General features: G+C 38.7%; 4 protein-coding genes and 1 long non-coding RNA gene across 13 annotated transcripts in view; 1 reads left to right on the forward strand and 4 right to left on the reverse strand.

The window, feature by feature from the left end:
- The window catches only part of LOC145901344 (dynein axonemal heavy chain 3-like), a 94979-nt gene extending 70704 nt beyond the window's left edge, over positions 1-24275 (forward strand). For 5 of the 8 annotated variants that reach the window (XM_082988979.1, XM_082988981.1, XM_082988982.1 and 2 more), the window contains 13 exons: positions 238-397; positions 745-1125; positions 1685-1845; positions 3046-3258; positions 4202-4394; positions 4640-4845; positions 20068-20190; positions 20689-20862; positions 21330-21503; positions 21781-21951; positions 22435-22545; positions 22834-22979; positions 23679-24275. In XM_082988979.1, coding sequence (XP_082845105.1) covers positions 238-397; positions 745-1125; positions 1685-1845; positions 3046-3258; positions 4202-4394; positions 4640-4845; positions 20068-20190; positions 20689-20862; positions 21330-21503; positions 21781-21951; positions 22435-22545; positions 22834-22979; positions 23679-23751 — 2286 coding nt within the window. In that variant the 3' untranslated portion in view covers positions 23752-24275. The remainder of the gene's footprint in view (positions 1-237; positions 398-744; positions 1126-1684; positions 1846-3045; positions 3259-4201; positions 4395-4639; positions 4846-20067; positions 20191-20688; positions 20863-21329; positions 21504-21780; positions 21952-22434; positions 22546-22833; positions 22980-23678) is intronic. The other 3 variants (XM_082988983.1, XM_082988985.1, XM_082988984.1) reach the window with 1 other exon arrangement.
- Positions 5406-6561, reverse strand: LOC145901390 (uncharacterized). Its single transcript, XR_014402520.1, has 3 exons — positions 6422-6561; positions 6251-6341; positions 5406-6023 (listed from the first exon to the last, which is right to left on the reverse strand). It is a non-coding gene; the product is annotated as an uncharacterized LOC145901390 (long non-coding RNA).
- On the reverse strand, positions 7713-9464 carry LOC145901380 (uncharacterized). Its single transcript, XM_082989042.1, has 3 exons — positions 9307-9464; positions 9094-9182; positions 7713-8924 (listed from the first exon to the last, which is right to left on the reverse strand). The coding sequence occupies exons 2-3, from the start codon at positions 9108-9110 to the stop codon at positions 8417-8419; spliced, it is 525 nt and encodes a 174-aa protein (XP_082845168.1). The 5' UTR covers positions 9111-9182; positions 9307-9464; the 3' UTR covers positions 7713-8416.
- LOC145901381 (uncharacterized) lies at positions 11184-12667 on the reverse strand. 2 transcript variants are annotated; one of them, XM_082989044.1, is made up of 3 exons: positions 12505-12667; positions 12327-12422; positions 11184-12061 (listed from the first exon to the last, which is right to left on the reverse strand). In XM_082989044.1, the coding sequence occupies exons 2-3, from the start codon at positions 12341-12343 to the stop codon at positions 11560-11562; spliced, it is 519 nt and encodes a 172-aa protein (XP_082845170.1). In that variant the 5' UTR covers positions 12344-12422; positions 12505-12667; the 3' UTR covers positions 11184-11559. The 2 variants fall into 2 exon arrangements, with proteins under 2 accessions (XP_082845170.1, XP_082845169.1); XM_082989043.1 differs by having other exon boundaries at positions 12327-12521.
- LOC145901385 (uncharacterized) lies at positions 14351-15789 on the reverse strand. The gene is made up of 3 exons (XM_082989047.1): positions 15660-15789; positions 15505-15589; positions 14351-15379 (listed from the first exon to the last, which is right to left on the reverse strand). Exons 2-3 carry the CDS (start codon positions 15519-15521, stop codon positions 15001-15003), a joined length of 396 nt encoding a protein of 131 aa, XP_082845173.1. The 5' UTR covers positions 15522-15589; positions 15660-15789; the 3' UTR covers positions 14351-15000.
- Positions 24276-26479: the final 2204 nt, after the last annotated feature.

Below are 26479 nucleotides of genomic sequence, written 5' to 3' on the forward strand. Positions count from 1 at the left end.
ATCATCAGGTCTAAAACAAACAAAAGGTAAGAAATACAATCGGGCAACATTATACGGTGCTAGCATACAAGAAGGCACCGTGCAAGCACCGTGTAATTTCCACCTGTGTCACACAAACCACAAAGCGCTGGAACAAGATTGATCTCTTGACGGCCTTTCCAGACATGAAATAAGAATAGTTTTATTTCAAAAAGTGGACTCCGAAACACAAAATATGCAATACCTCATGTTTTTCAGAGTTTCATTGTGAACAAGCTTGGTTCGTTTTACATCGAACCGCCAACATTCGATCTCCACTCGAGTTATTTGGATTCCGACTCGTCCACTCCCCTTATCTTCATATTATCACCTGGAGCTGATCCTATGGCAAGTTTGGTAAAGTTTGCCGAAGAAAAAGGTTTGTGATTCGTGGATTTTTCATATATGAAAAGTTATGGACACGGCGGTTAGGGCGACACTGTAACATGCCTCTGTTTTTACTTAGCTGTTGCTATTGTTTATAACGTTTAAAAGTTTGAAAATATAAGGAGTTATTTATGTATGTGGTTTAATACATGTTCAATTCTGTCGCGTAAAACTGCATGCTGTTGTTCACGTCACCTACGTAATTCTTCATCAGTAAACACGTGTATGGTGTAATTCTATTGTGACATTCAGCCAACTATATTAAACTATTTCAACTCATTCACAAATTACAAGCATGAAAACATTCACAACATTTTGCATGTCCACCACGTTGTATAGGCATCATTGAGCCGATAACCACCCAGGTTACTACCCCGAAAACGCCGCGAAACCCTCTTTCGCGAAGGGCTTCATTGCGCCCACGGTCGCCACCCCGACCCCCAATGCCCCAAGAAGCCCCCACAATAACTGCCAGCGAAATTAGCGGGCGATTATTAAGTTTGTCCGAAACGATGTCGGGCTTTGGAGAATCCATGCACAGCAAAAAAGGTCTTCTGTCCCCGCCGATGGCTGGCGGAGCTCCCGAAGTTACGCTGGCTCCGAGCAAAACCAATCAAGCTGAAAAGTTAAGCGAGTTCCCGTTCAATGTCAAAATCACTGCAGCGAAAGAGGAGAACAGTGTTGACCAGACAACACAAAATCAAAATGGGATTATGTACAGTATGTCGTCGTTGCTGCATCTCAAGTAGAAAGAAATCAAGCGTGCATGCTTATGACTGTTTGTTGACCAGCGAATCAATACATCAACTGTTTAATACATGCATGAACAAATTCAAATTCGTTGGAAATAAAGTAGTTCCTGATTTTTTCAACCAAATCACATTTGTTTCTCTTGTGTTTTGCACATTTTGATTGTGTATTAAGAATATCAAGATGAAAAATACATGACAAATGCCTTATTTTTCAGCTTTATAATATCTGTACCAACTTAACCGCTAAAAACAATATATTGCAGCATGGTATTCGCTTGAAACTCTGGTTGCTAACAAATATTGTTGTTTCTGCTTTGTCAAAACATTTTAGAAAAGTCTATATAAGACGCTCTAGTTATTCCAGGGCAACATCTCGTATTAGCGAATTTGTGTTGCTTAATGACTACAATCATTAACTTGTTGCGAAGTTATTTTGTATCTAACCTAGATTTCCCAATTGCTAGACATAGTCAAGTCTTTCGACCCGTAGTCACACGCATGTAAACGTGACCGTTGCAATATTTCAGGCATGTCGTCTGGAATGCAGACAATTTCCCTTGGGCAAGGGCAAGGCCCTATTGCTGAACGCATGATCGAGTACGCGCGGCACAACGGCACATGGATTGTATTGCAAAATTGCCACTTGGCTGTTTCCTGGTTGCCAGAACTACGGAGAATTTGTGAAGAGGTAAGGCTGCGAGTGTATTCGGTTTAATGCAATAGGTTATGAATTCACGCTTGTGCTGTTGCAACTTGCTTGTTAACAGTGGAACTATTGCTGCTTTCCAGGTCTTTACATAAATGTTAAGATGAAAGACCTTGAGACTGTTAAACATTAACCAGGAATAGTAAACTAACTGAACAAAGCTGTGTTTGCTTTTACGATCGTTAAATAGTTGTTCACTGCGAGAAAACAGTTTTGGCGACTGCGACAACTGTGGCATGTAGTGCAGCAGAACTTGAGGAAGTTAAATTTTGAAGCCTTCAAAAGTGAAACTCACATGATCGAAATGTTGAGTTAAGCATGTATTTGTCGTGTAGTTTGCCTCAACAAATTCACGGATATTTATATGATGAGGCTCATTTGGCAAAACTTCTTTCCAGATAGTAACCGAAAAGCGAAGTTTATGTAGATGTATAGGTATATCTACTAATCTTGGCATTTGCTAGTAAATGAACTGGGAGTACCAGAACCTGTTTGAATGAAGCAAAGTAAGTATTACCAGCGTTAGTATTATCACAATGGATGCCAACATGGGCCTTCGCAGTGGGGCGATCCTATACCCTGGCATGCAGCGTCTTGTTACGTAGTAGAAGTTCCCTTTAAAAACGTGACGGTCGTCTTTCCTTTGTGGGCATGGCATGACAACAGTATGCCCACTTTAACCAGAAAGCTTTGTAAAGTCGCCACGTGCGCCTCAGGTCGTGAGTTTAAACCTCACCAGAACGTGATATCTCCCATCTTGTTACGACTTCTTCTTGGAAAAAATTTGATGCAATGCCATGGTTATTTTAATACACACAATGACAAATCCGATCCACGTGCCATAGCTGGGCAGTTTCAATCTCCCCCCGCCCAGTGTTGCAATAAACAAGTGTCATATAACATTTCTTTATACTGCAGTTTAGTGTAATTTTAGTGCAGATTTAATTTGCTGTAATCGTTTACTATTGCAATAATTAATCTTAGTACTTCATAAACCAAAGTGCAAATAATCTTGTGTCCACTACGTTATAGTCGCATGGACAATTTGCCCTCTTGTCCAAGTCTTGATAATTTCTGGCACAAGAGTCGAAGGTTTGTCCACCACTGCCTTAGCATCACTTTGCGTCAAATAACAGCATAAAAAATGTACTTTTTCATATAAATATGTAATATTTAAACCAGGTTATTACGGACAAGAACACGACCCGTGAGGATTTTCGACTATGGCTTACAAGTTACCCTTCTCCCGAATTTCCTGTCCCCGTACTTCAGAACAGCGTGAAAATGACAAACGAGCCACCGAAAGGACTCCGTGCCAACCTGTTGCGTTCCTACAAGAACGACCCAATATCGGATTTATCATTTTTTCACGGAGTTAGTAAGGACAAAGATTCGGTACGTTACAAGTTTGTTTACGAGTTCTTTTATGTAGTATTAGGGCTTCGAAAACAAGATACATTTTGCTTATTATATGCTTTGATCTCCTGATAAAACTTGGTAACCACGGAGTAAGACATGATTAATATTGATTTTGTCTGCCATAGCAACTGTTACTATATCACAATAACACAGCAGTGAGCCGCACAAGTCTCTTACGTGGTGATCTCTTTCGAGATAATAAAACCGCCAGGTGGCAATCGAGAACCATAAATGCATTGTAATGCGCCATAGACGCCTAGTTTTCATTTTTCCAGGGGGGGACGGCTATATTATGACGTCATAATTTGTTACTATGACGTCATCAAGTATCGAAAAACTGCGTTTGAATTTCAATGCATGAGGCGTATTAACCAAAAGGGCGACGTAAACGATGAACGCACGAGATCGGTCTACGACACAACCAATAAGAGCCTGTTGGCATAACATACTGCGAGACTGACGTTGCAGCAACCGATGTCAGTTACGTAAGCGAAACTAGGTCAACATGTTTTGTGTGCGTTGTGTAAGAAAAACACATTGTTTTTAGGTCTTTTTTTCTTTGAACGTTACGAATGCGACGAGTTACATGGTGCGGACAGACGCGCGTAAAAGCCACTCGTTTTTTTTGAAAAACCTAGGGGGGTGCCGGCCCCCTGCCCCCCCCGGACCAGGCGCCTATGTAATGCGCCACAGTGCTGGCGGACGGCAACATCAGTCAAAAGGCTCGACTCATTTACCAAAGCAGAATACCTGATAGGGATTATTGCCTAGAATGGCGTGGGTTCGAACCCAGGTTACAACAGAAAAACGTAACTTCCGTGAACTGCTGTGTGGAAGTCAACTCTCACATTTCTTCTACATAAAAAACGCTACTTTCCTTATTTTGCCACAAAAACTTACAATTATACAAAATATTTAGACATGGAAAAAGATTCTCTTTTCGCTTTGCTTTTTCCACGCGCTGGTGCAAGAGAGGCGGAATTTTGGCCCGCTCGGATGGAATATCTCGTATGGATTTAACGAGTCGGATCTTCGTATCAGCGCAAGACAAACACAGATGTTCTTGCGGGATTATGACGATGTCCCTCTTGTAGCACTGAATTATTTAATTGGTAAGATATACACCCCCTAGGCATAGTTTCATTAATTTGCGAAACACAAGATCATAGCACACATTTGCTTACTTTCTACATGGTATGCGCGTTTTTGTAACCATGCGATTACAAATCAATTAATAACGCTACGAAATGCGCATTTTTGGCAGGTTATGTAACTTCCTCATAAGCAACGGTTTGATGGCAAAGACTAGAACAGTTTGTCATCAAACAAAATCATGTGAAATTACGTTATTTTGTAGGCGAATGTAATTATGGCGGCAGGGTCACTGATGATTACGACCGGCGACTGCTTAAAAGCTTACTCACCAACTTCCTGTGTGGAGACGTATTCGAAACCAAAAGCTACAAATTTTCGTCAGGAGATATTTACTTTGCACCGGACGAGAGTGACTACGAGGAATATATAAAGTACATCAAAAATCTGCCCCTCCATACGCACCCCGAGGTAGGTAATTTTGGAAAACCCCTGCGTCATCCTTGTCATAGAAGGGCTTGCGACACGTTGTGGAGGAATGTCGTAATAGTGTTTACAGAGACAATTATTTCTCTCAAAGCTTAGATTTTAGTTCCCGCAAGTAACTGCATGTTATTTTTTTGCATTTGGGCAATCTGAAAATTGTGCTAACCTCATACATTGATTTAGAACTGATTAAAGATAGTGCCACACATTTTCCATACCTTCTATTTGCCAAGGCAATGCTAGCTTGCGTTCATACAGTTCTCTGTTAAGACTGGGTAAAGCAAACGTGTACATTAGCTCTTGTGCTAATGTTGCGCAATTATGGTGAAACAAACAGCCTCTGTTTGATTGTGTCGTATAGGACCGTTACCTGATACTGTTCTATGTTGTGGCTAACCCTTATTGATTTTATTAAAACTAAACTGTGCATGCAATAGATTTGAAGCAACTTTGAAAAAGACCCCGTATGTGGTTTGTGATTTTATTTACACATTGTGCTGGGGGATCTGGACAAACTGGCGCCAAAAGTTTGACATTGTGTGGTCCAACTAAATGTTGTCGCCGGCCATAAAAAAACGTTAGTTTACCCGCTGCCCAGTATTACTGTACAAAATCGGAAATAAGAAACAAAATTTATCCAGAAATTTCCAAATTTGGCCTGCAGCTGGACAACGCTTGTTTAACAAGTGTGCGCGATTTTAAAGGAAATGCGTTATTTCCGGTTTGGCATCTGCAAGCCTGTTACGCATGTCAAGTACTCCGACTTTAATGACTGCATGCTATTGTGGATAAAACAGTGGCATAAATCAGTAAATGCATACGTTCGTATCGCATGGCGCAATGTTTCAATCCTATACATTTACATCTTGATTAAGTTGTCAGGTATTATATATATTTGGTTGAAGTTTAGTGGCAGATACTCAAATGATTGTCTCAAGTTAAAAAAATACCGTAAGCGTATTTACAACTAAACAGTGACAATCTGTACATTTTTTTCAAAACATCCCTGCGCTTTTCAAAACATCCCTGCGGTAACGTGACGCCCCGAATTGTTTTCTCGTTGGTCGTTGTCACGTGTTTCCTCTTGGTCATCTGGGTTTCCTGGAGGGCGGCCAGTTGAGTTCCCATAAATCCACTGGCAAGCAGTACCATCGTCCGGTTCGCTGTATAAAATGCCAGAGTAATATTCCAAAGTCGCGGTATTTTTAAGAAATATACATTTGGCACTTCCATTTGACAAAGGCCAGGTTGGATGGGCTGTTTTCGAATCTTAGCAATGTAGAAACTGATATTTTTGATTTTAATTGATGTCCGGGTGTTTAAAACAATCTATAATGGTTTACCCAAATCTACAAAGCATATGCATGCAAATTTGAGGTCAACTACCCACATGAAAGGTATTGCCATCTTGTTTAAATGGCAGTTTTTTATGGGGGAATTGAGCGGTGAAATTGCTGAGCCAGCAATGAGCAGTTGTCGTTCTGCAAAAAGTCAGTATATGATAAAGCCGCAAAAATTGTTTCCCGAGACCTGTGAGGTTGCTGTTTCTGTTTCAACTTACTTTTAGTTCCGAAAGGTTTTGTATTCGCTGTCGTCGGCTTGGAAAAGTCCTGATACGTGCGGTCGGAACATAAAAGCGATGAAAATTCTGAAAACCTTTGTCAAACACTGAAAACTCAAAATTTAGAACTGTATAGTCCCTGTTTTCTGTATTCGAAACAATTTTGCGACACGGTTAGATATATAGAAGTATATATCAGCAGAATTTCAAAGTCGCACGTTGCACACAATAATCTTGCTTGTTTGTTGGTTTATGCTGATGTGGTTTCTATTTCTATCGCACCTGACATAATAACTGTCATAAGAACAAAGAATTTGCAAGGTGTCTCGTGATACGGGTCCATTTATTTGGGCCTTCAGTACAAGGGAAAATCCCTTTGGACTTTACTAAAGCCTTTTACGCTAGAAATTATCAAATAGTTTTTCCCTCAAGAACTTGTCACACTAAAAAGTTTAAAAAATAGCAACACCCAATAAGCCAGCAACTACCCAATTTCTGCCTTTCCGTACATCGGTCTTAAGACACCATCGCATCATGGTGCTTTCGTTTAAATAAGATTTTTACTTCCTAAAACTGTTCTTCGTCATGACACTGAATGAAAAGAGCGATCGATATATTTTTGTTCAACGACCCTAGCGATTGTCGTATTGTTGCGCCAACGTGGTTGGTTTTGTTATGTCTAACAGTGTACCTTTGTTTCGCAACACAGCAATGTTAAATGACGCAATAGTGTTTTCTGGCTGATGTAAGACAAACAATTCCAAACCACATAAAATAAGCATAATTCATGAAAACGCAAACTAAGTGTTACTCCGATTCTTATTAAACAAATGGGTTCCTTTAACACAGGATTAAAATATTAGTTTTGTTACCATCACCTTGTCATTACTCCCAAGTTTTGCACAACAGTTTTTAACACAGTTTAAACCTTTTTTGTGAATTCTGTTAAACAAAAGTCGATTGACCGAATTAGGCAGTAAAAGCCTTTTTTATTATATCCACCAGATTAATAACTGACGAGCAATTGTTTAAGATGTTGCAACTTATTTGTATATTACGCCATATGTAATAAGCCTACTACAAAATACACATAGGCGTAAGCGATTTTAAAAACAACTGTCCACTGATTTACATCTGCCTCTGGAGTCTAGATAAGCTGTGCGAATATCGTAATTTCTGATACCCTCCTTACAAATTGCTTTGAGTCTCGAAAGCGTAAAGTTCTATAACAAAAACATGGCGTAACCCCTATTGCGGTATTATAGCGCTCTGGTCAAACGTCTACCAATGATTAACAGCATATTGGCTTTCCTTTTCGAAATAGTTAACTTCCAAGTTTTTTGCACCCAGGAATAACGAACGTTTTCCGAAAACTGTTCATGGATTTTATTGATCAAGAAAAAACTGTTTCTTGATTAATTGCGGTTTATAAAATTGATTGCTCCTGCGTAAAATACTTTTAAAATTGACTGCCATGGCTTAAACCCCTATTGCGGTATTATAGCACTCTGCTCAGTTGTCAGCGATTTAATACAAGCGACAATTACAACATTCGGTGTTACCAAGGGTAAATCGCACAACAAAGTGTAGTATATGAATGGGGGAACACTACAATATATACAAGTGGGTGTGTCATGATGCAATGTTTGCCAAATCGTTAAAGGGATAAAATGCAAAACACAATGAACTAATGACGGTACAAAGTTCCTTGTGTGAACTCACATGGTCCAGTCGAATCAAAATTCGTTGTCGTTTGTTATTATTTATCCTGTTGTAAAACTAACTTTGCGTTTTGTAGTGAAAAGGTAAAAACGTAAGAAAACAGATGTAACCAGGTTATTCCTTGACAATGAAATGTGTGAAAACAGGGAAGTTCCAAATCACAGAATCCCGACTTTTTCTACAATACACAATCTTGTCCTTGTTTCTTCTTGCACAAACGGAAATTTGTCTTGATATCAACTGAAAGATATGTACAGAACCCAACCCCACATTCTATTCAGTCATGTGTTCATTGATGACGACATCATTGACGTCATCGATATCATCCTTGTCATTGTCTGGTTGTGGTTCAGGTTGTGAAGGACTTGTGAACATCTCCTCGTTATTCTGTTTCTCTTCCTCGTGCTCTGGATCAAACTCATCTGCAGTATATTCCCCTTCTCCTGGACCATCTGGGGACACATCTTCCTCTCTCGGTCTTCCACTCTCTCTCGAAACAGCCTCAACTTCACCAAGTGGTTGGATTTCTTCCTTATCCCCTGGAATCTCCACATGTTGCTCCAGCAGATTTAGATGCATCGGGTGGGTGATGTCGGCCTCCTCTGCTGGCATCTCAACGTGAGTACATCCTATGGGACGTGGATCATCCAGAAGATCTGGAAGCTCTTCTTCCTCTAATGACATCCTCTCAGACTCCGAGTTCTCCGATCCCTCTTGAATTTCTTCAGGTGGGCGATCTAAAATTTCCCACTGACATGGACAATCGTTGTCGTCATTCTCACTACACAAATACCAAAATTTCAATCTGAGAAAAGATGAAAATCATTTTTTACCAGGATAGTGTTTTTTTTATTCACAAGTTTAATTTGCCGGACTCTCTTATTAAACAAAACTTCCTTCGTTATTGTACCCATGGAATATGTATGCACTTGCAGTCGGTGTATACTCACACACACGGACGTGCCATCACTAGTCAAGTTGTGTTTGCAATTGAATATGTAATGAAAGATTGTATTTCCGTGTATGCAGCTGTGAAACTCTAGAAACATATATTGCATATTAATCTTCCGTCATAAAAAATTTTGTTAATGTATTAGCGGTGGTTTTCTTCCACATTTTTTGATTCTTGTTATTCAAGATTTATACTAAAGTGGTATACTTACATTCAGTGTCGAAAGGTTTTGAATTCACTGTTATCAGCCTGAAACAGGCCTGCTACGTGTGGTTTGAATACAGAGATAATGGAAAAATTGATCGATAAACTTTCTTGGTTTGTCATGCAGATGAGTTGTGCAGTTTCAACTTTGCTACGTAGCATAAATTCCCTGTACTCTAGAAGTATAATAACATTTGTCTGTAAGTATCCATCAACGTGAATGTACTTGACATTCATGAGAGGTACTTGAGCAAATCGTTTAAACCGTTGTTTGGCGATTTTATTTCCAGATAAGTCAGTGTTAACTTGGGGTAATGTCAAACATTTGCCCTATCCTCGAGCAGCTATTCTGTAGTTCAACAGTCACGCAGCGATATGCGCTGACAAATATACTGAAATGTTGCACCATTCACAAAACAAACAACGGGATGTGTTTGAAACGTCTACCAATGGTTAACAGCATATTAGCTTTCCTTATCAAAATTTTATTGAACAAGAAAAAAATGTTTCTTGATTAATTGCGGTTTATAAAATTGCTCCTGCGTAAAATGCTTTCAAAATTGACTGTGCTTTACTGCTTTTTTATTTATACGTTTCGTCGTATCTGAATGTCATTAATGTTCAACCACGCAAGAAAGTAAATTCTGAACACTATTTCTGTAAACCTTATGCATAACCACGTAGGCTGCAACTAACTGGTGCGGAGTAATTCAATGGGCTCATATAGACCAGTTTGAGCTGATAGGTTTCCCCGGGAAAGTACCTGTCAGATTAGTACCGCTTATATTGTGTTCTGAATTGCAATACTCGATTATATGCCTATATCATGGAACATCTCCCAACCAACAAAATTTTAACACAATGAAAGTGTTCACCAATAGAAATACGATTCAAACCCTTGTGTTTTTTTCTCTGATATATCCGTTTAAAAAGGCAGTTACGCCATGACCAGCACAGCCACTGATCGCCGTGCAGGCCAGAAAGTAAATACCCATCGGCCAGTCGGTACAACCCAGGCTATTTACGCCAAGTTTATGTGGCCAGGCGAACCCATTGTTCAGGAAATGATTGACATCTGCCACAATATGTTGGACAGTGTGAGTCTGACGTGCTTTAAATGTTTATTTTGCAATCAGCTTCTGAGAATGGTTTGTTCCACACCTGTTACGTCGTATGTTGCCATTGCACATCCTTCTGCAATGAGCATTTAACTGGTGCAACAATAACATCAAGTTTATGAGGAATAATGTTAGGTATTTTCCGTTGGCTACCGTGTGGTGTATCACCTACCCAGAAAGTGTGTCTTTGTTGACAGAAGACGATTGCGCCATTATTTTTTATAACTTGTGTTAAAGTTGGCCAGGTTTTGCACACCCTCGATTTTAGGGATATTAACGGTGCAGGTTTCTAACAAACGATTTAACGATGCTTGAAAAATCACATCTTGGAATTGTTTGATTGCAACAATGTAGTTCGCAACGCCAGTCATTGGAACCGCGTTTATTCTGCATCGATTTGCTCGTGTTTGCTCTCCTCTTAACTGCGGTATAGCAGCCATAAATTGACCGTACGCTCATTCACGATAAAGCCGGCCCAACGACGGTCACCAAAGCAGGCTTATGTGGAGAATTGCAAAGAAATGTCTTTTCCTAGATTGAACTTTGATCACTTTTTGTGTTTGAATTGTTAAGTTTGTTAACAAACATTTTACACTATGTTGCACCATAACAAAAACATGGCGTAAACCCCTATTGCGGTATTATAGCACTCTGCTCAGTTATCCGTGATTTAATACAAGCGACAATTACAACATTCAGTGTTACCAAGGATAAATTCGCACAACAAAGTGAGTATATGAATGGGGTAACAATACAATATATACAAGTGGGTGTGACATGATGCAATGTTTGCCAAATCGTAGAGATAAAATGCAAAACGCAATAACCCATAGGTGGTATAAAGTTCCTGTGTCTACTCACATGTAACCATGGTCCGGTCGAATCAAAATTCGTTGTCGTTTGTTATTATTTATCCTGTTATAAAACTAACTTTGCGTTTTGTGGTAAAGAGGTTAAAACGTACGAAAACAGATGTAACCAGGTTATTCCTTGACAATGAAATGTGTGAAAACAGGGAAGTTCCTAATCACAGAATCCCCCCTTTTTTGTTTTAACACAATCTTGTCCATGTTTCTTATTGCACAAACGGAAATTTGTCTTGATATCAACTGAAAGATATGTACAGAACCCAACCCCACATTCTATTCAGTCATGTGTTTATTAATGACGACATCATTGACGTCATCGATATCATCCTTGTCATTGTCGCGTTGTGGTTCAGGTTGTGAAGGACTTGTGACCATCTCCTCGTTAGGGATGACCCAATTGTTTTCTTCAAATTCGTCTGCAGTTAATTCTCCTGCTGCTGGATCATCTTGGGACACATCTTCCTCTCTCGGTCTCCCGCCTTCTCTCGAGACTCCCTCAACTCCACTAAGTGGTTGGATTTCTTCCTTATCCCCTGGAATCTCCACATGCTGCTCCAGCAGATTCAGATGCATCGGGTGGGTGATGTCGGCCTCCTGTTCTGGCATCTCAACTTGAGTACATCCTATGGGACGTGAATCATCCAGAAGATCTGGAAGCTCTTCTTCATCTAATGACATTCTCTCAGATTCCGAGTTCTCCGATGCCTCTTGAATTTCTTCAGGTTGACGATCTGAAATCACCCACTGACATGGACAGTCGTCATCATTTTGTTCGCTGCAAACGCAAAAGATGTAATGTGTCAAGTTAACCAGATTCCATTATTTTCTGACAATGAATATTTTTCCTGTAGGAACATAACTGACGGTTTTGTAAATCTTCAACACAAACAAAATATCAAAAACAAAATACAGACGTTTCGATTGTTGTACTGCAATCGTTTTCAGTGTAAAGTGCCTGTAAATCTGCAAATTATTGTGTGTTATACATCAAAAAACAATTTTACTGAGGTGCTGCATGCAAACAGGCTTCGTGTACTTACAGAAAAGGACCAGCCATGGCTATTCCTGTGGTTGATTGCAAAGAAAGGGTGGAAAAAAGTAAGCCTTGTATTTGAAGGTGGTGTAGACCGATGAAGCTAAAAGAAAGGTTTATTCCTCTTGTATGTTAGGTTTGTTTGTACGTATTAGCAAACACTTTTTCAGACTTCGTTAACTTACATTTAGAATCGAAATGTTTTGTATTCACTATCATCGGCGTGAAACAATCCGGCGACGTGAGGTTTGAATGAAAAAAAAATTTGGAGGTTTGAACAAGCTATGTCTTGATATGATGTCATGCGGACTTAATTTGCCGTTACAACGTCAGTCAAAAGATGTTTTAAAGTGCTTTCGACCTAGCAAATATGTAGATGTTTGCCCAAGCATACACTGACAATGTGCAGCATGAAGTAATGCGACTTTAAAAATAGAGGGTTTGGTTTAACCTGGATGATAAACTACACAACAGTAACTATACGCAAAGAGTTATTTTACCTTATTTTACCAGCAAAATTATTGCAACAAAAGCAAATATTTAGAAAACACTTGACTGAGACGCTCACTCAAATATATAAAAACAATTCTGTCTGGTTTGTTGCGATTATTAATGTTTTACAACATCTTTACAAACAATCACTTCATTTTTATTAAACGTTTTTCTGAGTGTATTCACTATCACTTCAGGGCTGTGATCGCTTTTCGTTGTCTGCTTGTCGTCTACTCTACACCAGCTTTAAAATGCGAGTTTCTCGTCTACATTGAGCGTATTGCAAAGATTGTTTTCTGGTCTTCTACCCGGGGAATTTCGTGCAAACTACCCATCAAAAAATTACCCCGTCATGTTTACGTATCCAATTGAAAGTTGACCCGCCGAGTTTTAATGACGTATGGTTTGGAATTTGTCCTATGCTATCAACTCCATTTGTAAATTTGCTCCAGCCCACTTTTAACATCAGATGCATCTGTTGTTAAGACACAATGTCCAGACATGAACAGCCGTGTGTTTAAAATGCCTCCTTTGTAACAGTTTATAAATAGTAAATTTCCATAAAGCTCTCGCGTGGTCGATTTTAATGACAAACGGCAAAGGTTTCTGTACAGAGAAATACTAAACATGAATTGATCACTGATTGCCTGTTAGACGGATATTCTGAAAACCCTTGCCAACCTTCCACGACTCCATTATTGATACACCTTGCACAACCATTCACCATTATCATCTCTCTCGTGAGGTGACGTCAACCAGTTAATCGTGCTGTCTGCGAAAGTTTTCGAAATAACGCTCAGACCGTTGCAACACAATGTAGCAGGTAAACAGTTTGTCATGTAGCATTCTATGCCTTTCTCCATCCCGTAAAGATTTTGTTAATTCTTACCCATGTACCAGCGCTGGGGGTTGAAGTAGTTTTTACCCATTCACACCAAATGCTACGGCGACTTAAAGCATACAATTTGTAGAGATGGATTGCCCATTCTTTCATTGAACGATATTGTCGTGTTATACATTGTTTGTCCCCATCTTCTATATTTTTATTTCGTTACTTAGCATTTTGACAAAACAATATTCTGCACAAATGGAACCAGCATTTTTTCGACCATTTAGTGAGTTAGTGCTGCCGCGAGGTTTTCTTACAAACATTATGTCGCACAAAAAATCAGGTGGACTATCCGGCATTGCAAAACATTGCACACTGCAGAGGCTGTCGAGCACTTTCTTTGCCGAAAAATCGTTCTTTCGCCGGTGTTTGCCCAGAAATCGTTGCCGCCACAGGTTACTTATTGACCCAATAAGGCCAGTGACCTGGGACGATGCTAAGAGTCTAGTGCAATGGTTCAAAAGGTAGCTATTTCTTCCACAGAATTGTTTGATTTTACATTTGATGTCCCAAATATGAATACTTATTTATATAAATTCTGGTTTTATTTAGTGAGTCAAGCTGTTTAGCGTGTTTTATTTCTGTAAAACTGTTACGCACCTAGTGTTGAAATTCTGCTCCATCAAAAACTTGCACATGGCATCTGGATGCTAATGATTGTATTTACAGAAAGCAACGACTTTTACAAACCATAGCACTCTGAATCAACAACATATTGACCAATGCAAATCATCATTGTTTTAAGCTTGCGAATTTTGTAACGTCCTGGTTTAGCATTAAATATAAAATGATAGCTGCGCCATATTTCCAGCAATTACGAATCTTTACGCAAATTAGAGACAATTGTATAAAATAAAAGTCGTGCGACTAAAAAATTAAAGCGAAACATATAAAACTATAAGCAGTGTTTTGGCACATGTAGTTAAAAGATTTCGTATGAACAGTGATGTCATTCTTATTTCTAAAATCCGACAACACCATTGAAACTTTTAGTATTTTTTAGTATGAAATATCTGTTGTTACTACTGTCAATTTGTGTGGTATTTTTAGCTCTTCTAATGTCTCCCTTTGATCGGCAACAAGTTTTGTTGACATTCAGGAGAACAAAAAAGCACAATTGCGTGTTAAAATCGAATCGTAAAGTCACTGAAGCACCACCAAAGAAACATTTACAATATTTTAGGTTCCAAGTTAATGACACCCCTGATGTGCGATGTCGTTTTGATACAGATAATGATAAAAATACACAACGTTAAAAAAATCTTCAAACTATGTACAACAAACAAAAAAATGTAATGCCCTAATTTAGCACGTGTGCGTTGATGAAGACATTATTGCCATCATCGAAGTCATCTTTGTCTCCACTAGCTGGTTGTCCAACCTCATCCTCCTCGTCCTCGTCACCATCATCCAGTGGTTGTATTTCTTCCCCAAACTCCTCGTTCTGTTCCTGTTGATTCGGGTTTTCTTGGTCGAGGACAATATCATATTGTGGAGCTAATTCTATATCAGGGTGTCCTGTTGGACGTGGGCCTCTCTGGTCATCTGGAGGTTCTTCTTCTTCTCTTGGATCCAAGTTTTCTTCACCTCCTGGCTCTGTACTCTCCAAAAGAACTTGATGATCTTCCGGCGGTTGTCGAGGCATCAACCACTGGCACTCACATTGGTCATCCTCCTCTCTGTAAAATTGTGGTTGAATATTAACATAAAACAACCCTTGTCCACGAGCCTAGGCTTAAATAATAGATTTTTTTTATTCAGATCGTTGGTTTACGAATTTAGGTCATCACTACAAAAAACTTACATGAAAGGAGTTGGCATTGTCTACAGTTCCTCCCTTTTTTGGAGTTTTAATTGGTATTATTTATACCTGTCAGCTAGAGTCCACTCTGTGAATACATTACAATGTAACGTAATGATTTATTGCCATAGCAGGTTTTACACAGTTAGTTCACTTACTTGAAATATAACAGAGTTTTGTAGGGTCGACAAAGCATGTAGATTGAACGTAAATGGTTTGTAGCAATTGTTTGAAACATGCGTGCCTAAGTTTCACTAGTTCTGCAAAAGCAAACTTCCCGGTGTTAACAATGTATATCAGTTTTAAGCACCCTCAGTGTATAGACCAGCACCATGCCAGTCTGTGTAGACAAGACGCCAACATTCAGCCCTATTCCACGACAACGCTAAGCGGTTCCGCTTTTCAAATATAGCATTTCCATTTTCCTATATTTCTGCCTGATTGATCTTGTATCATTTTGCTTTTGCCATTTTGATCGAAACTTGCGTTGTGTTGTTGCGAAACATTATGGTGTCTTAAAATTAGCTTTTGTTGGTTTTAAACCACTTCCTATTCTGTTTGAACTCATTACATGCATTGCTTTTTATGCAAATTACTGGAAAGTTTGGCAAGGGATATTTGTGTTAAAACTAAATCCAACTTTACAACTTCTGTACTAAATCCTAAGTTTGCAATTACTCTCAGTTTTCACGGCACTATTGCACATTGCTTTCCAACTACTACAAGACAAAATTATAAGATAACCTTATTTTAACGAACATTTTAGCAAGTGTTGCAGAGCCAGCAGAAAATATCTGACCTGCTAATGTCTGTTTCCTGTCTAATAGCATTTACATTTTGCTGTTGTTTGCATCCCATTTCTTTTGTTGATGAAATTCAACAAACCATTATCTGTAATTGCTATAAACTAAAATTTAGTTAATTACCTGCATCAGCGCATCTGCATTTCAAAAACACTAAAGAAGCAAATCAAAAAAAAACAACGTCCTACTAGTTGCAATGCTAAAAACAGTATGTGTTCTCTAGTCTAACGCAACGGTGTCTGCTAAGATCTGGTAACTGTAGTCGCGTAAACAATACCATAAGGGTATTCCCCTTGTGAACATCCCCCATACCTGGAAAAATTGCCAAAATTTTCCGTTTCGGCGTTGAAGTGTGACTTTAAACTTGAAACAAACTCAGTTGTTGCAATGCAAAAATATTTGCCAAGGTCAAGGTTGTATGGTGACAGTGTGACAGTGAAGTGTGTTGTATGGACATTCATTGCAAACTGAACAAAATATTCAGTGTCACAGTAAATGCATTATCTTTTTTGTGGTCTTTGTTACTTGCTTTCATAAATTCACTTGTAATCTTGCATCATCAATTGAGTCACGTTGTTGAACATCCGCTTTCGCGCCTAGCTGTGAGCAACAAAACGTAGAAGCGTTTTAAATCCCATTTATTGCTTTTGTATGAGCTAACTGACAGGGGGAAGAACACCTTTGCCCAGTCTCCAATCCATGCAATGGAAATTTACCAGCATGTTACCTTGAATGAGTAGCTAAATAATAGTGATACCATTGATTGATTGATTGAATGCAAGCGTTTTTTTGAAAAATGCTTTAGCAATGTAGGTTTATGTTGTACACATTTCTCTTGCAATAAAAACAAGATTATCAATATCTTTTGTCCCGGCTTAGAACATGTATTGTAATGATTTAACAATAATGTTTGTGACTTTAGCCATTGCATATAGTTTGGTTTTTGTATGGCGGATAAATTAGTTTTAATCAGTCTTTGTTTGTAATTGTGTCTGGTCTTAAGTAATCATCATCAAAATGTTTGAATAGTTGGGGAATATGGGCCTAAAAATGTTGACCACAAACACAAAATGCTTGTTTTGGATTAAAAATGCCTTTCTGAATATACGGCAATGCTGCTAAATATCCTCTCGTGCAGCAATCCTTACTGGTTTGTTTGATGTATGATTCATTGTTGGTTTTAACCTGAGGGCAGTGATTCATATGTGTGTTGAAATACACCGGGTATGTCACTTAAATTTGGGCATTCAAGGGGCTCGACGGCTCGCTGCAGAATCACGTGATTACATCAGCAACTTACGCGCTTTCTTACAAAAAATCCGAAAACCAGTTGTTGTGATTTTGCGCATACACATGTAGTACAATATATTCCAACTGACTTGCCGAACATTTTGTTAGTGTTTTTTTGGAATTTTAACCTATTTGGGTGTTCAGGCAATTTGCTCTACAAAATTGTCAACGACAATTGCATATTTGTCAGATACTGATAATACGTGGACACGATATGTATTTTTGGTTGTCAATTTGCAAATTTTAACCTTGTTCTTGTACAATGAATAAGCTCGTGGTGCAATGGTGTGTAACTGTACTTTAAATATTTGTTTTGTTTTTTGTCTAGCGGGTAACATCCGGTTAAGTTACAGTTGATTCTTATTCACGTGATCGTTTTACTGATCATAGTGGCGTGATCACTACTACGATGAGAGCCTTGTCTCTCTACGAAGTGGCGTGACTGTGGGACCCGGGTTACCTTCGGTCATGACTGTACAGTGTTACTCTAGTACACACTACTTGTGATGACAGATATTTTTCCTATCAACCCTGTATTTTGCCCAGGATACTTGGATATATTGAAACTGGTTATATTTAAACTTAACATCAAAAAATGTTTGGTAATTAATGGTGCGTATCATAAACATAACCTTCAATTTGAAATTTTGCATGCCTTTTTAATGTTGTGTCAGTGTGTTCAAGATACTGACAATGCTGCTAAAATGCATTGTATGAATCATTACTTGTTTGGATAGGATGATTCATTCAATTTCATCATACACCGGTATGTTTACTATGTTATGGAATTCGTGGCCGGGTATTGAAGGCATTCAGTTCTTCTATGTAGCATTTCCATGACATCGATAGAGTAAAACGTTTCCGAAAGTTGAATGCAAGGAAACGAGCTGCATTATTCAATTCTCTCTTACCCAAATCAACGATGAAAATATAAAAACCGTTTTTGGTAATGTCCAAAATGAACCTTATCACTCAAAGTATTATTGTTTAACGAAGTCCTGTGCTTCCCCTGGTCATAAGTCAGAGCCCCTGTTACCCAGTCCAAGATGAGATGAATGGGGCATCCAGACTAGCACGAAATTAAATAAAAACGCAAGCAGAGTTGCAGTCAACGTTTGTAACAAAAACGCTGTTGCGTCATCAGTTTGCTCTTGGGGTAAAATCAACATTAACAGGAAACACGCCAGCGGTTGGACCCAGTCCAAGATGAGATGAAAGTTGGGCACATCTTAATCAGCATTTATTGTATCTGTAATACTTAAAAAAATAATTTATCTCCGTTTTAATCAATCCAACCGCTGGCGTGTTTCCTGTTAATGTTGATTTTACCCCAAGAGCAAACTGATGGCGCAACAGCGTTTTTGTTACAAACGTTGACTGCAACTCTGCTTGTGTTTTTATTTAATTTCGTGCTAGTCTGGCTGTTAGGTATATATAAGTCTGGATGTGTGCGTTTGATTTTAATTCTGATCTTTGCTCTTGTTTTATGTTTGTTGTTTAGAATACTGATGATGCCGTATAGTGAAATGTACATATTCTGTAGACCAGTATTTTGGAAGGTAGTGCAATAATCTAGGTCATGGCTAGTAATACTTTTCACTTTCACATGCATTCACATCCATCGACTCGGCAGTATGATATTTCTTTTCGTGTGTGGACGTGTTGTTTGGCCACTTGTTGCATGAAATAAGTTATTCGACAGAAATGCACCAAACATAATCTGTAGTTACACCACGGTTGATGTTGTCAGGGTTCTTTCCGCTTGTCGTATTTAATGACTGTTTAGCCATAGATTACGCTATCGTCATGCAAAACTGAAATGTGGCCCAGGAGTCCAGTTATGTAGCGCAGAAAAATTTGACTGTTATACCTACGTTCCGTTGTGTGCTCTGCAGACTTAAAAAAGAGACGGAATGGGAAATAGAGAGAAAAGGGGGTGTGTCTGTATTTGCACCTGGGTTGGTCCTTTAAATTTTTTGCCCTGGGGTTACTGCGATAGACTTGGTTTTGGGGAAATTTACCGCACCCAGTCTTGCACCATTTTAAACATATTATATGTAATATGGGTGTATGTCGTATGTCTGTATGTTAGCAAAGTTGCTTTTAAATTGTGAACACCCCTTTAAACGTAATTGATACTGCATTTGTTTTTTAGGTTAATCATTGACGGGTCTTTTTTTGAATTTCCTACTAAGTTGTAATAATATGTGGTTAGTTGGATCACAATGGTATGATTTTAGGTACAAACTAAAAGTCGGGATTTAAAACCATTTGTACATGGGTTCCACTAGGATTATGTAGAGTGACATATTGGCAAATAAAAGAATTTGAACCCAGGATGTCCTAGGCACGCTTGAACGATGTTTCCAATCGCCCGCCGTTTTACAATTGCAGTGAATCATCATGCAACTTATGGTTTTCTAGCCACACCAAGTGACCTAACTTATGTATATTTTTATTGATTTTTTTTTAGGTATTCGGATTTCACCTCAATGCTGACATTTCGAAAGATCAACATGAAACTCAACAAATGTTTGACGGAATCCTTGTCACCCTGCCCCGCCTGTCAACTGCTGCTGGAGGCAAATCCCCTCAAGTAATGTTAAAAACATCTCTTATTTCAAGCTGCTGTTGACCATATTGACGTTGCAAACGCACACAAGCGATATATGGTGTTCTTAAAAATCTTTTTGGGGATTGAAATACACATATTAAGCATTCCAGCATAACCTTATTTGTGTTATTGCACACCGTAGGACCAACCGTTAAACCACATCGTTGATCAAAGCACATAGAAATCCGCAAGAAGATTGTAATGCTGAGCAATGTGGTGCCAATAATATGAATTGTGTATAAGGTGCATACAGATGGCCACTGTTTCGACCTAAAGGGTCTCATCAGCTTGGCCGTTTGGTCAGCAAAGTCGTCTTATAATCACACCAACTGCACTGATGAGACCTTTTAGGTCGAAATAGTGGCCATCTGTGTGCACCGATTATAATGCTATTAGGACCACAAAACTGAAAATGAGTTATTTTATGAATATAGTCTGAAATTAAAACATCAACGCGTTAGTACTGTATAACCATGGCAGGTAATTGTGCAAGAACTGGCCTCGGACATTCTGTCCAAACTTCCAGAACCATTTAACTTGGAAGACGTCCAGACTAAATATCCGACCGACTACAGCGAAAGCATGAATACGGTGCTTGTGCAAGAACTCATCCGATTTAACAGTCTGACGTCCGTCGTTCGCAGCAGCCTTCAGGTATGGTTTTGTCACCTCAGCAGTTTCAAAAAAATGTGGCTCTTTTGTGACACCTAGCGGCTGCTAATTTTATATCTCAACGCCACAAAATGTCCGCAACATTTAAAAAACATATAATCAAAAACAAGTTTTGTTTCATTACATTCTCTTTGTACGGTTTATGAAATGATAAACTAAACATTCATAGAATGAGTAAAATAAATTATATCTCTTGTTTAGAAAGTTCCGGATGGATTTAACCATGCTTATATACGTTCTGTGGATACCACCCAATAGTATTGCTCTCTTTATTAAAATGTGTTGAGGTATTGGTTAACAAAGTCTATTGCCCGTGGCCACGGTATTTCACATGCAAAAAAAAATATATTTAGTAACAATCAATTCAAATTCAGTGTAATAACATATTACGTATGGGATGATGCACATATTGAAGTAACAATTTAACCTCGTAAGGTCATTCTTTTAAGGATTTGAAACGCGCTCTACGTGGCCTGGTTCTTCTTTCCTCCGAACTCGAGGATGTGTTGGACAACATGCTTGTGGGGAAAGTCCCTTCATTGTGGGCGGCAAAATCATATCCGTCGCTAAAACCGCTAGGTGGCTACGTGAGCGACCTGATCGCCAGATTGCAGTTCTTCAAGGTTTGTTTCGCGTATGAAGTGTTTTTCAGACTTTTAAATAGTGTAGCTAGTTATTATTTAAATTAGGCATTTTGTTCGAAACTAAATTTATTTACACTGTCCTTAAACGTTATTGAAACGTGTTGTAATTGAGGTCATGGGTTTTCCTATGTTGTAGCAAAAATCTACAAACCGACTTGTGGTAAACCTTAATTGCATAATGTTTGTTGCCATGTATCAAGGTATAATTATAGAGAGAAAAAAAACATAATACAAAAACGTCTTGTTTGCTTCACAGACTTGGGTAACTCACGGCAAGCCGGTAGTTTTCTGGATATCTGGATTTTTCTTCACGCAGTCTTTCCTCACTGGGAGCATGCAGAATTACGCGAGGTTGCGTCAGATCCCAATCGACCGACTTGAATTCAGATATCACGTGACTGACAAGGACAGGCCAAAAGTTAGGCCGGTAAGAAAATAGTTTCATGATGGCGACCAACTTGAACATTAGGGTAAGATGAAACCTGTAAGACGACCCAATGAAAATTTATGTACATGTAAGTTAAACCAATCAATAAATACTGGTCGTAGATGCATCGCAGGCGTCGTCGAAGACAAATTTACGCTTTTGGTGGATTTTGAGCCCAAGACCATAGGCATTCGGCCTCATATTTACCACTGTTGCATCTTAAAAATGGTCATCGGGTCAACATAGACCAGGGGCGGGCAACATACGGCCCGCGACGAGATTTTGAGCGGCCCGCAGACAGGTTCCGGTCTTACATGATAATGTCTTTGTATAGGTGGATAAATACGCGATTAATGTATCGATTCACGAATCCGGCCCGCCAAGTACTTCAAGTTGCCCGCCCCTGACATAGACCCATAAATGGTCAATGAGGTCACAATCTGTTCCAATATTGTGTTTTTTAATTTTAATATTTCTCTGTAGACCGTCGGAGTTTACATTCAAGGTTTGTTTATGGAGGGAGCGAGATGGTGTCGCGAAGAGAAAGTGATTGTCGAATCTCAAACAAAAACGCTCTATGACGTCATACCCGCTGTATCCTTTTTGCTTGCCAAGTTTTAAACCTATTGCACTTAAGTTTGGCTGTATTATTTTTGTAATGTTTTATCGATAACTTCAACGCCGAAATTGGCCAAATACATAACAAACAAATAAAGGTATCTTTTTTTGCGTAAAGCCCTGAAAATTAAACAAGATACACCATTGCGTATTATTCACTGTACCAAAATGGGCGTTTAAATTATTATTAAAGTAAAGATTTTTTGTCTGGCCAACAGGCCGGGAACTGCTTAAATTATATTCCTTAACGTTGGCCGCAATAAGATTTGGTTGGAGCCGCATCAGATCCGCGACAAGCGAGAGTCGTTGTGTGAAGACAGAGTTTACAAATGTCCAGTGTACAAGACCAGCGCTCGTAGGGGCGTTTTGTCTACCACTGGTCATTCAACCAACTACGTCCTTACAATAAAGTAAGTTCATTTCAAAATTGTTGTTATTGTTTTAAGAAGCCAAAGAAACTGATTAAGTTTTACAGCACAAATCTTGCCACATTTCTTATCGACGCTAACACCCTTACCGACACTCATGGCTTATTCTTCCACCACACGTTAATGCACCAATATTCACTCACTGCTTCAACGAAACGATAGTACAAGTTGATAATTTGAAACAGAACGTTTCAGATTGAAGTCAGGTTTATTATAAACATACAAAAATCGATTTTGCCTTCACGGTCACCCTCAGTTTTCAGCTGACGCTAATCTGAAACGTTCTGTTCCAAATTATTAACTTGTATTTTGTCGTTGCGTTGAAGCAGTGAATTAATATTGGTGCATTAACGTGTGGTGGAAACAGTGGAAAAACTGTTCCTTACACAAATACTTTATTTCCTGTCCTAATAAATCGGTGTCGTTGGTAGTAAGAAAGTGCTCAGTAGAGGTAGATTCTGTCAACATTAAGGAACAGTGGTACAAGTTTTTATACAATTATTTCTACGGAATTTAGAAAAAAGAAAAGCTAATTCATTGAATACCACAACACGTACCTTGTTGTCCCCTCGCCGTGACTATGGGGCGTGTTTAAGACTACATCCAACTCCTCCTCCATTCGTAAATTTGATTTTTCTCCTTTAAAAGTTTCTAACAAACGTGGGTCATGTATATCTTTAGATTTCCTTCAGCGATGCCAGAACAGCATTGGGTGAACAGAGGAGTTGCTTGTCTCTGTCAACTCGACGACTAAATTTATTTTTGTGTTTATTGTTTCTGCTCTTAAACATTCCTTCTCAAATGCATTTATGACTCAGGCCTGCAAGATCCAATCGTCCATGATGTCTCGTTTTGTCTGCACTTGTTTCTTTTAATCACAACCGCCAACATTTCCTATCCTACACGCCCATTATACCTATGACAGAATATGAACAAATTTTGTACATGAGTTATAATTTCTTCGTGTTATAATGTTGATAATGAATATGTTTATGTGATCACTGTTACACATCTTTACCACTGTCTAAATACTACTAAACGTAGTCAAGTGAAATGTGTTTTTCTTTTATAATGATCACTGCTTCTTATATGTAGTTTTTAACATACACACTAGTGGCACTTCATAGCTTTGTATATATTTTACCACGCTCGCTTTTGTTCAAACTTGACTTCCTGTGTTTGGTGTAAAAGCTTTGCGATGCTCATTTCATATATTTCAGATATACTTTCACGGTGCTGTAGCGCTTATAAATTGCTGAATAAAAAATGTACACATCAGTACACTGGTACTATAGGAAAATATCGAGTAAATAATATGTACAATTATCACTTTCGATTAATCACCGAAATCATGCAATTCATGAAAAGTCCGTGTTTTATTTGTCTGGCCAATGAAACGGCATTTTTTGTTACTCATTAAACTGCTCTATTTTGTAGTTGATCAAACGCCGTTTTTTTCCATAGTGGAGCAAACACTAACATTTATGAGATCATGGCCTGGACCTTTCTCCCGCATTCCCTTCGCATTGCAGCAGTATCAAACAAACTGTTTCAAATGAAAAAATGTATTGATATTCTTTACCAAAATATGTCAAAATATAATATCCGGCCCGAAGGCATTTTCTCCTTCACAAATTCAACCGAATATCACGTGGGTTAAATTCCAACCACTGGGAAGCATTATACGTAGGGGATCCACTCGATATTCGCGGTCGAATCACTTCCTATTCGCTCCATTGTGTTGTAATCCCCACAGCTTTTTCACTTTAGGGATTATGGCGGTCGCATTTTCGGCGCAGTGACTAATGCCCTCTTTTTGTTCGTGATTTAACGGTTAGTTTGCTTTTTCTGGGGAGTTCTATCTTGTGTTGTCCGACCTTAGTGGTACTAGAAACCCATCTCTGCAGTGTCCTGTACATCAAAATATCTTATACCCGTGACGAATTAACCCGAAAGATGTTGATACTTTCTATTAAGACGAAGAGACATTTTACAGAAATTCCGGCATTTTCACCAGACAGTATGTTAAGCTTTGTATAAATGCGATTTAACAAAAAAAAAGCTTTTTAGTTGTTGTTCAAAATGGTAATCAGATCACATTTTTACTGATTTTGATAAAATCAGCATAAAAATTAACAACTTTTCAACACGCGTAATCACTTTAATTTCTAAATTACAAAATATTGACATAAATGCGTAAAACCTAAACCTATTTTTCTATATACATGTGTCGGAAGCAAGAAACATGTTTCATTTTCTAATTCCGCACAAAGAATAACGGGAAGTGCTTAGACACGTGGTAGACTTGCCACATAAGATACCTTTATTGTGAGAATGCGCACGTTCAAGTCAATACACAAATGATACTTCGACTTGACAATGAAAAGGCCACGGAAAAGGAGGCTGCCTCACAAAAGCGGGCGAGATAGTCCTCCAGGCGGCAAATTGTTCCATGCTAAAACAACACTAAACGATCTAAGGCGTCGATTTCTGACGACTTTTCAGGCTTCAGAAGACCGTCGCCTCTGCAGGGGGCAGGACGCCACTTTGCTGTGTTGTCGCAGTGTCCGTTTTAGCGCCAGCAGCACAAAGGCGATCGGGACGACTCCATCAGTCCTGCCGCCCGCAAGGGTCGACATTAGAAAGTTCCCGCAAAGCGAAGGTTTCAGTCACAGATCTGAAAGTTGAAACCGAAAAAAAAGTTTTAAAGTTGAGAATGTGTAATATTTGTTAAGAATCAATATATAACGAGAATTTCATACAGCAAATAATATCTCAATTAGTTGCTGGGCGTACGTTGTTCGCTAGTTTTTTTTTTTTCAGTTTAGACTAATATTAATTTCTGACGCATTTGTTACAAAATGTAGTTCACTCATTCCGACAACTTACAGATTACAAATATAAATATTTTTATTCGTAATAATTTTTCCCTACCATTTGTCGTGAAATTCGAGGGTTGAAAACATGTCTAGTTGAAAAATTTGATCTGGCCGCATGCAAATGTTAAAACCATTTTTCTGGTTACTTAATCTAGCTTATTTCGAGGTGCTTTAGTGTCGTTGTGCGACCAAAATTATTGTTTAAACATCACAATTTTATCGCTTGCGTTTCTTAAAGAAAAGTGAGTTTAATTTCACTTTCTTAGGTATTTCAAAAAAAAAATCAGTTTACCTCACAGGAAACTTCCCTTCCCTTCACGATATCTGATTATTTATTCATCATTTCTCTGTCAGGTCGTCAAAAGGCGCGCGACTCCATGGTGAGCAAAGCAGATAGATTCAGGTCGAAAAGGAAAGTCGGATCATAAATCTTATTTCGATTTCGAACAAAGGAATATCTCCTATCAGTTTCGTCGCAAATGTTGTTTAAACGAGACCATGTCCGTATACATAGGAACGTAGGCATTGTTAGGTGCCACAGGCTTGGTATCCAAAACATTTAAATGTGGACAACGTGTACGAGGTCACGAGTTTATTATTTTC

The sequence above is a fragment of the Ascidia mentula genome, chromosome 5 (genome assembly GCF_947561715.1).
Source record: "Ascidia mentula chromosome 5, kaAscMent1.1, whole genome shotgun sequence".
NCBI lineage: Eukaryota > Metazoa > Chordata > Ascidiacea > Phlebobranchia > Ascidiidae > Ascidia > Ascidia mentula.